Here is a 10976-nt window from a genome sequence, read left to right on the forward strand (position 1 = left end):
ATGTCAACACAATCACCACCCCCAATCCCAAAACCCCAAGCACAACGGTGCCAGGACTGCCACAGGGCACCGTCCTGAATTTCCTGGAAGTGATCTGGGCGTGTAATTAACACCACAAATGTCAAATTTGACGGATGAGGACAACAATGTATGACACACATCTTTGCACAATCACAAGTGGGAAGGTGGTTTTGACAGAGTTTCAGAAACAATGGCTAGATTATGTGGCCGAGTCTGAATTGCACCTACTGTATCCGTTTAAACATCTAGAAACCCCTGTGTGTCTCTCTCTGTATGCTCTGTCACTGCCAGAAGGATATTATTCTAATGCTTTCAAGATGCAGAAGAGATTTCACCAAGACCTCCTGCAACTGTCCCCATTTTGGTAAACTTCAGGAGAGGGAGGGAGGGAGGGAGGAGAGAGAGAGAGAGAGAGGGAGAGGGAGGGAGGGAGGGAGGGGAGAGAAAAAGAGAGAGAGAGAGGGAGGGAGGGAGGGAGGGAGGGAGGGAGGGAGAGAGGGAGGGAGGGAGGGAGGGAGAGAGGGGAGAGAAGGGAGGGAAGGAGGGAGGGGAATAGAGGGGAGATGAGAGAGGGTAAAATAGTAGGTGCAGGGGGGTAGAAAAGTACTCTATTTTAAAGAGGTATTATAAACACACCACAGAAATAACCTACTAATAGCCTACTCGTCCAGGTGGAAATGATTGTGGCCTCTCTTTCAGTCTCTTATTTTTCTCTCTCCCTCTTTCCTCTCTGTTATGGTTTAGAGTGATGCCCTCTCCTGGAGCCGGTTGAAATACAATCCTGTGTGTCTGTTCCATGGAAAACACTAGCGAGAAATAAAGAATTCTGTTGATGCTTCGCTCTGGTGAGAACTACCCCCAGCAGATCATCTGAACACACACACAGACACAGAGCCAAGGCGGTTTTGCAAGGCGGTTTTGCAAGGTGGTTTTGCTCCTTGTGATGGCCGTAAGAGTAATTTATAAGAGAGCAGCTATGCTGGGCACTGGAGTCTAACTCGGCCAGGCTGTGTCATAAACTGGTAACATTCCATTAAAAAAAACACACACACACACACACACACACACACACACACACACACACACACACACACACACACACACACACACACACACACACACACACACACACACACACACACACACACACACACACACACACACTCACTCTGTCATGCTGATTGAGTTCGAATAACAGACTGGAAGCTTCAAAAGGAGGGTGGTGCTTGGAATCATTGTTCTTCCTCTGTCAACCATGGTTACCTGCAAGGAAAAACGTGCCGTCATCATTGCTTAGCACAAAAAGGCTTCACAGGCAAGGATATTGCTGCCATTAAGATTGCACCTAAATCAACCATTTATCGGACCATCAAGAACTTCAAGGAGAGCGGTTCAATTGTTGTGAAGAAGGCTTCAGGGTGCCCAAGAAAGTTCAGCAAGAGCCAGGACCGTCTGCTAAAGTTGATTCAGCTGTGGGATCAGGGCACCACCAGTACAGACCTTGCTCAGGAATGGCAGCAGGCAGGTGTGAGTGCATCTGAACACACAGTGAGGCGAAGACTTTTGGAGGATGACCTGGTGTCAAGAAGGGCAGCAAAGAAGCCACTTCTCTCCAGGAAAAACATCAGGGACAGACTGATATTCTGCAAAAGGTACAGGGAATGGACTGCTGAGGACTGGGGTAAAGTAATTTTCTCTGATGAATCCCCTTTACAATTGTTTGGGGCATCCGGAAAAAAGCTTGTCCGGAGAAGACAAGGTGAGCACTACCATCAGTCCTGTGTCATGCCAACAGTAAAGCATCCTGAGACCATTCATGTGTGGGGTTGCTTCTCAGCCAAGGGTGTGGGCTCACTCACAATTTTGCCAAAGAACACAGCCATGAATAAAGAATGGTACCAACACATCTTCCGAGAGCAACTTCTCCCAACCATCCAGGAACAGTTTGGTGACGAACAATGCCTTTTCCAGCATGATGGAGCACCTTGCCATAAGGCAAAAGTGATAACTAAGTGGCTCGGGGAACAAAATATTGATATTTTGGGTCCATGGCCAGGAAACTCCCCAGACCTTAATCCCATTGAGAACTTGTGGTCAATCCTCAAGAGGCGGGTGGACAAACAAAACCCCACAAATTCTGACAAACTCCAAGCAAGAATGGGCTGCCATCAGTCAGGATGTGGCCCAGAAGTTAATTGACAGCATGCCAGGGCGGATTTCAGAGGTCTGGAAAAAGAAGGGTGGGTCAACACTGCAAATACTGACTCTTTCCATCAACTTCCTGTAATTGTCAATAAAAGCCTTTGACACTTATGAAATGCTTGTAATTATACTTCAGTATTCCATAGTAACATCTGACAAAAATATCTAAAGACACTGAGGCAGCAAACTTTGTGAGAATTAATATTTGTGTAATTCTCAAAACTTTTGGCCACGACTGTAGTAATAAACTGGTCGGTCTCTATTTTAAACACATTACAGGTGAGAGAGGTAGGGGTGATGACATTTTAAACTGGCTCTGACGGAGACAACAGGTCTCATATGTCAACCCTTACCCTCTCATAATCTCTTACCCTATACCTCCTCCCTCCCTCAGACTCTCTACCTCCTCCCTCCTTAAGTCTCTCTACCTCCTCCCTCCTTAAGTCTCTCTACCTCCTCCCTCCCTCAGTCTCTCTACCTCCTCCCTCCTCTATACCTCCTCCCTCCCTCAGTCTCTCTACCTCCTCCCTCCTCTATACCTCCTCCCTCCCTCAGTCTCTCTACCTCCTCCCTCCTCTATACCTCCTCCCTCCCTCAGTCTCTCTACCTCCTCCCTCCTCTCTACCTCCTCCCTCCCTCAGTCTCTCTACCTCCTCCCTCCTTAAGTCTCTCTCTACCTCCTCCCTCCCTCAGTCTCTCTACCCAATCTCATCCTTACCTTACCACTGCCTCACCCCCTCTGTCTACTGTCCCCTCTCCCCCTTTGTCTCCTGTCCCCTCTCCCCTCCGTCTCCAGCCCCCTCCCCCCTCTGTCTCCTCTCCCCTCTGTCTTCTGTCCCCTCTCCCCTCCATCTCCAGCCCCCTCTTCCCCTCTGTCTCCTGTCCCCTCTCCCCTCCGTCTCCAGCCCCCTCTCCCCCTCTGTCTCCTCTCCCCTCTTGTCTCCTCTCCCCTCTGTCTCCAGTCCCCTCTCCCCTCTGTCTCAGCCCCCTCTCCCCCCTGTCTCCTGTCCCCTCTCCCCTCTGTCTCCTGTCCCCTCTCCCCTCTGTCTCCTCTCCCCTCTGTCTCCAGCCCCCCTCTCCCCCTCTGTCTCCAGCCCCCCGTCTTCTGTACCCTCTCCCCTCTGTCTCCTGTCCCTCTCCCATCTGTCTCCTGTCCCCTCTCCCCCTCTTGTCTCTCATCCCCTCTCCCCCTCTGTCTCATGTCCCCTCTCCCATCTGTCTCCTGCCCCCTCTCCCCCCTCTGTCTCCTGCCCCGTTTACCCCTCTCCCTCTCTGTCTCCTGTACGCTCTCCCCCTCTGTCTACTGTCCCCTCTCACCCTCTGTCCTCTCTCCCCCTTTGTCTCCTGTCCCCTCTCTCCTTCTGTATCCTGTCCCCTCTTCCCCCCGTCTCCTCTCCCTACTCCCTTTCTGGCTTCTGTACCTTCTCTAACCCTGGCTCCTCTCCCCATCTGTCATATGTCCCTCCTCTCCTAGATGTAAGCCTTAGTCTTCCCTTCCCCTGTGTACTGTGTTTCCCCTCCCTCCCCTCCCCTCCCCTCCTCTCCTCTCTTCTCCTCTCCTCTCCTCTCCTCTGTGTATGTGTGTTTATGCACAACACGTGTCCAACATAAACAAGCTCCATATGGCAGCCATAGCTGGCCTGTCTCTGTACAGTCAAAATACCATATGGAAGAAATAATGCCTCGCCCCATTTTAACAAGGCCCTTCCCCCTTTAATAATGTCCCCTCCCCCTTTTAAAGTAAAGGAAAAAAATGACCCCTGTATTTTCTTCTGTTGTCTAAGTATTTCCTAATGACCACACACACACACACACACACACACACACACACACACACACACACACACACACACTGAACCTCTATGCAACTGTGAGTGGACATGTTGCTTCCAGAAGTGTCCATTTAGAGAGCTGTGGAGGGAGGGTCAAGTGTTCTGAGCTTTGTTGAACTTTGACCCCCTGAAGCACTCTAGTTCTGAGGCGTCGTAGTCTATGAGGTAATTTCTTATTTTGAAAGCATATAGGAGGGATCAGCATATGTATATACACACGCACGCACGCACGCACGCACACACACACACACACACACACACACACACACACACACACACGTACCTTTCTGTGTGGAGTGGGCTGCTGTGTCATGGCCATGGAGAAGCCGTGAGCTCCTTTTAGCTGGGTCCTCTCCCACAGTCTCCCCAACCTCTGAACACAGTCATCCAGAGAGGAGAGGGGAGCGCTGTGCTTACTCTGGAGGACAGGGAGACAGGGCTTTAATCAAGTTGATGGAGACATCACCTGTATTGTGATGTTAGTGTGTGTGTGTGTGTGTGTGTGTGTGTTGTGTGTGTGTGTGTGTGTGTGTGTGTGTGTGTGTGTGTGTGTGTGTGTGTGTGTGTGTGTGTGTGTGTGTGTGTGTGTGTGTGTTGTGTTATAGAGCATCTACCTGTAGGTGAAGCAGCATGATGTTGATCCAGAGGTGTGGCTGGAGGCTGGTGAGGGTGAAACAGGACTTGGTATAGAGACAGTAATGCCCCTTTAGAGGGCACGAGAACGACAGCTTTGCAACACAGCCACGGCTTGAGTCTGATACACACACACACACACACACACACACACACACACACACACACACACACACACACACACACACACACACACACACACACACACACACACACACACACACACACACACACATAGAAAAACACACACAAACACGCGTAGAGTCAGACAATTCAGTTTAGCGTTTTTGTTTAGTTTTTTCTTAATTTCACTCCACAACTTTCCAACTTTGTCCACTCATCTCTTCCTCTCCCCTCCTCTCCTCTCCCTCTCTCCTCTCCCCTCCCCTCCTCTCTTCTCCCCTCCCTCATCTCCCCTCCCCTCCCGTCCTCTTTTCTCCCTCGCTCCCTCCCTCCCTCCCTCCTCCCTCCCTCCCTCCCTCCCTCCCTCCCCTCCCCTGTCTCTGAGGATAGTTTAGTCCTGTAGACTATAGGTCTGTACCACTGTTACCTCACATTACATTCCTACCAGAACTGCCAAAGCTCCAGGAGAAACTAGCCCCAAACACCTTATTAACCTTCTATAGTCTAGAAACACTGTATATGTGTATGTTGCTGAGTGGGCTGTCTGTCCGTGTGTGTGTGTGTGTATGTACTGTAGGGTTTCTCAGGGTGTCTGTACTGTAGGGTACCTCAGTTTGTCTGTACTGAAGGGTGTCTCAGGGGTGTATGTACTGTAGGGTTTCTCAGGGTGTATGTACTGTAGGGTTTCTCAGGGTGTATGTACTGTAGGGTGTCTCAGGGTGTATGTAGGGTGTCTCAGGGTATCTGTACTGTAGGGTACCTCAGGGTGTCTGTACTGAAGGGTGTCTCAGGGTGTATGTACTGTAGGGTTTCTCAGGGTGTATGTACTGTAGGGTTTCTCAGGGTGTATGTACTGTAGGGTGTCTCAGGGTGTATGTAGGGTGTCTCAGGGTATCTGTACTGTAGGGTACCTCAGGGTGTCTGTACTGAAGGGTGTCTCAGGGTGTATGTACTGTAGGGTGTCTCAGGGTGTATGTACTGTAGGGTTTCTCAGGGTGTATGTACTGTAGGGTTTCTCAGGGTGTCTGTACTGTAGGGTGTCTCAGGGTGTATGTACTGTGGGGTGTCTCAGGGTGTATGTACTGTAGGGTGTCTCAGGGTGTCTGTACTGTAGGATATCTCAGGGTGTATGTACTGTAGGGTGTCTCAGGGTGTCTGTAGGGTGTCTCAGGGTGTATGTACTGTAGGGTGTCTCAGGGTGTCTGGAATGTAGGGTGTCTCAGGGTGTATGTAGGGTGTCTCAGGGTATCTGTACTGTAGGGTGTCTCAGGGTGTCTGGAATGTAGGGTGTCTCAGGGTGTATGCACTGTAGGGTTTCTCAGGGTGTCTGTACTGTAGGGTTTCTCAGGGTGTCTGTACTGTAGGGTGTCTCAGGGTATCTGTACTGTAGGGTGTCTCAGGGTGTCTGGAATGTAGGGTGTCTCAGGGTGTATGTACTGTAGGGTGTCTCAGGGTGTCTGTAGGGTGTCTCAGGGTGTATGTACTGTAGGGTGTCTCAGGGTGTCTGTACTGTAGGGTGTCTCAGGGGGTATGTACTGTAGGGTGTCTCAGGGTGTCTGGAATGTAGGGTGTCTCAGGGTGTATGTACTGTAGGGTGTCTCAGGGTGTCTGGAATGTAGGGTGTCTCAGGGTGTCTGTACTGTAGGGTGTCTCAGGGTGTATGTACTGTAGGGTGTCTCAGGGTGTCTGTACTGTAGGGTGTCTCAGGGTGTCTGTACTGTAGGGTGTCTCAGGGTGTCTGGACTGTAGGGTGTATATTGTGTAGATAATCCTCTAACAAAACCAATGGTCCAAATCTCAATGTCTCGATCATAAATCCTTTCAAAAGTTATTGTAGTTCTTAACCTTGTAGGATGGCCTGAATCAGGGTGAATAAATCAATGGAAGCCAGAGAAATAAAGTGGTCAGAAATGGGGAAATTGCATCGTGTCAGCTAGGCTGGCTACCGGACAGGCTCACTTACCGGTTGAACTTGTCATCTTTCTTCTCAAATCCACATCAAAACAATCTAGAGGTAAGATGGATATCGGTGTTTCGATATGACATGTAGTATTTTCACATTTTAGTATACGTTTTTCATATTAACTAGAAATTCCTGTTATTTTTCAAAGATTTCTCAGAAAAACAAGCGTATCGCTGTGAAAAGTCAACGGAGCAATGAGCGTAAACCAAACTTTTTACTTTCAAAGACTTTTACATTCCATTCAGTTCGTGCCATGCTAATTTAGCTTTTTGCAACCTGCGAAAACAACTTTGAAGACTACGACCACAAAATGTAAAATCCTTAACAACAAAAAAGTTGCTATGTCAACAGAGCTTGGTGTTTACACTTGGATGTATTCGGTTATGAAACATGACTTTTTGGATATGATGTTTTCGATATGTTAGAGAAAGACCCCACTGAACGATTTTCAACATGAATAATCCTATTTGTCTTGGTAAAACGTATTTTATAACATAAGGAATTGACATTTCATTAACAAAGTGTGTTTTCACCCTCTGGGGCAGAGCGGGTGGACACCTTACTAGTGCAGTGGACACCGCCTCAATGTTACAGCGTAGAGAGTGATGCCATGTGTGTATGTCCTGTGTACTGTGACCCGTGTTGTCACATGGAGAAAATTACAGAGGGTCACAGACTCACGTGTCACCAAACAGCCACCGACACCATCTAGCTGAGTCTTTCTGTGATGTCATATCCTAAGCCCCTCAGGGCTGCAGACTGTTGTCTTTTAGTGGCTTTGAAAATGGGTGGGTTCATGTGTGTGTGGGTGTGTGTTTGTGTGTGTGTGACTGTGTGAATAACTCCTGTCTGTCTCCTCCTTGGCTCTGGTGTTACAGAATTGAACCGTGCCACTGAGACCAAAGGAGGGGAGCACCACAACATCACCCTCCTGTCACTCTCTATCATGACCTCTACTTTCACTGTCTCTATCACCCATTTCACTGTGAGTGTGTAAGACAGCTCCCGGCACCTCTCTGATTCAGAGGCATTCAGTTGTACAACTATGTGTTGGTGTGTTCCGTGTGAGTGTGTGTGTGTGTGTGTGTGTGTGTGTGTGTGTGTGTGTGTGTGTGTGTGTGTGTGTGTGTGTGTGTGTGTGTGTGTGTGTGTGTGTGAGTGTGTGTGTGTGTGTGTGTGTGTGTGTGTGTGTGTGTGTGTGAGTGTGTGTGTGTGTGTGTGTGTGTGTGTGTGTGTGTGAGTGTGTGTGTGTGTGTGTGTGTGTGTGTGTGTGTGTGTGTGTGTGTGTGTGTGTGTGTGTGTGTGTGTGTGTGTGTGTGTGTGTGTGTGTGTGTGTGTGTGTGTGTGTGTGTGTGTGTGTGTGTGTGTGTGTGTGTGTGTGTGTGTGTGTGTGTGTGTGTGTGTGTGTGTGTGTGTGTGTGTGTGTGTGTGTGTGTGTGTGTGTGTGTGTGTGTGTGTGTGTGTGTGTGTGTGTGTGTGTGTGTGTGTGTGTGTGTGTGTGTGTGTGTGTGTGTGTGTGTGTGTGTGTGTGTGTGTGTGTGTGTGTGTGTGTGTGTGTGTGTGTGTGTGTGTGTGTGTGTTACCCAGCTGGCTCCCTGTCTCTTTATGTAATGTTTAAAGTGGTGTACTAAGATCAACAAGACCAAGAGAGATTCAGTTGAATCCCAGTGTTCTCTAGGAAGATGTCTGTGGTCAGTGTGCACATGTGCAGAAGGGTGGTGCTCTGAGAGAGGCAGTTCTAACACATGAAAGACATTCTGCTTCCACTGGAGTCTTATTCACACAGTCACAACGATGTGGTGTGAGTAGAATTAAAACCCCCAAACCCATGTCCAGTTGAGACAGATACAAAGCTAGTAAATGATGCTACCCCCAGGGCTATACAGGGGTTAGAGAGGGACTGTTACCCCCCAGGGCTATACAGGGGTTAGAGAGGGACTGTTACCCCCCAGGGCTATACAGGCGTTAGAGAGGGACTGTTACCCCAGGGCTCTACAGGGGGTTAGAGAGGGACTGTTACCCCAGGGCTCTACAGGGGTTAGAGAGAGGGACTGTTACCCCCAGGGCTATACAGGGGTTAGAGAGAGGGACTGTTACCCCCCAGGGCTATACAGGGGTTAGAGAGAGGGACTGTTACCCCCCCAGGGCTATACAGGTGTTAGAGAGAGGGACTGTTACCCCCCAGGGCTATACAGGGGTTAGAGAGAGGGACTGTTACCCCCCCAGGGCTATACAGGGGTTAGAGAGAGGGACTGTAACCCCAGGGCTATACAGGGGTTAGAGAGAGGGACTGTTACCCCAGGGCTATACAGGGGTTAGAGAGAGGACTGTTACCCCCCAGGGCTATACAGGGGTTAGAGAGAGGGACTGTAACCCCCAGGGCTATACAGGGGTTAGAGAGAGCGACTGTTACCCCCAGGGCTATACAGGGGTTAGAGAGAGGACTGTTACCCCAGGGCTATACAGAGGTTAGAGAGAGGGACTGTTACCCCCAGGGCTATACAGGGGTTAGAGAGAGGGACTGTTACCCCCCAGGGCTATACAGGGGTTAGAGAGAGGGACTGTTACCCCAGGGCTATACAGGGGTTAGAGAGAGGGACTGTTACCCCAGGGCTATACAGGGGTTAGAGAGAGGGACTGTTATACCCCCCAGGGCTATACAGGGGTTAGAGAGAGGGACTGTTACCCCCCAGGGCTATACAGGGGTTAGAGAGAGGGACTGTAACCCCAGGGCTATACAGGGGTTAGAGAGAGGGACTGTTACCCCAGGGCTATACAGGGGTTAGAGAGAGGGACTGTTACCCCCCAGGGCTATACAGGGGTTAGAGAGAGGGACTGTTACCCCCCAGGGCTATACAGGGGGTTAGAGAGAGGGACTGTTACCCCAGGGCTATACAGGGGGTTAGAGAGAGGGAATGTCACCCCCCAGGGCTATACAGGGGTTGGAGAGAGGGACTGTTACCCCAGGGCTATACAGGGGTTAGAGAGAGGGACTGTTACCCCCCAGGGCTATACAGGGGTTAGAGAGAGAGACTGTTACCCCAGGGCTATACAGGGGTTAGAGAGAGGGACTGTTACCCCCCAGGGCTATACAGGGGTTAGAGAGAGGGACTGTTACCCCAGGGCTATACAGAGGTTAGAGAGAGGGACTGTTACCCCAGGGCTATACAGAGGTTAGAGAGAGGGACTGTTACCCCAGGGCTATACAGGGGTTAGAGAGAGGGACTGTTAACCCCCAGGGCTATACAGGGGTTAGAGAGAGGGACTGTTACCCCAGGGCTATACAGAGGTTAGAGAGAGGGACTGTTACCCCAGGGCTATACAGGGGTTAGAGAGAGGGACTGTTACCCCCCAGGGCTATACAGGGGTTAGAGAGAGGGACTGTTACCCCAGGGCTATACAGGGGTTAGAGAGAGGGACTGTTACCCCCCAGGTCTATACAGGGGTTAGAGAGAGGGACTGTTACCCCCCAGGGCTATACAGGGGTTAGAGAGAGGGACTGATACCCCAGGGCTATACAGGGGTTAGAGAGAGGGGACTGTTACCCCAGGGCTATACAGGGGTTAGAGAAAGGGACTGTTACCCCCAGGGCTATACAGGGGTTAGAGAGAGGGACTGTCACCCCCAGGGCTATACAGGGGTTAGAGAGAGGGACTGTTACCCCAGGGCTATACAGGGGTTAGAGAGAGGGACTGTTACCCCCAGGGCTATACAGGGGTTAGAGAGAGGGACTGTTACCCCCAGGGCTATACAGGGGTTAGAGAGAGGGGCTGTTACCCCCAGGGCTATACAGGGGTTGGAGAGAGGGACTGTTACCCCAGGGCTATACAGAGGTTAGAGAGAGGGACTGTTACCTCAGGGCTATACAGGGGTTAGAGAGGGACTGTTACCCCCAGGGCTATACAGGGGTTAGAGAGAGGGACTGTTACCCCCCAGGGCTATACAAGGGTTGAGAGAGAGGGACTGTTACCCCCAGGGCTATACAGGGGTTAGAGAGAGGGACTGTTACCCACCCAGGGCTATACAGAGGTTAGAGAGAGGGACTGTTACCCCCAGGGCTATACAGGGGTTAGAGAGAGGGACTGTTACCCCCCCAGGGCTATACAGAGGTTAGAGAGAGGGACTGTTACCTCCCCAGGGCTAAACAGGGGTTAGAGAGAGGGACTGTTACCCCCCAGGGCTATACAGGGGTTAGAGAGAGG

At 50.5% G+C, this 10976-nt stretch overlaps 1 protein-coding gene across 1 annotated transcript in view; it reads right to left on the bottom strand.

The window, feature by feature from the left end:
• The window catches only part of LOC106581445 (ventricular zone-expressed PH domain-containing protein), a 48791-nt gene extending 43960 nt beyond the window's left edge, over positions 1-4831 (bottom strand). Inside the window, exons 1-2 of the mRNA XM_045712394.1 lie at positions 4670-4831; positions 4339-4473 (exon numbers count right to left, since the gene is read on the bottom strand). Coding sequence (XP_045568350.1) covers positions 4339-4473; positions 4670-4687 — 153 coding nt within the window. The 5' untranslated portion in view covers positions 4688-4831. The remainder of the gene's footprint in view (positions 1-4338; positions 4474-4669) is intronic.
• Positions 4832-10976: the final 6145 nt, after the last annotated feature.

This window comes from Salmo salar, unplaced genomic scaffold, assembly GCF_905237065.1.
Source record: "Salmo salar unplaced genomic scaffold, Ssal_v3.1, whole genome shotgun sequence".
In the NCBI taxonomy this organism is placed as follows: domain Eukaryota; kingdom Metazoa; phylum Chordata; class Actinopteri; order Salmoniformes; family Salmonidae; genus Salmo; species Salmo salar.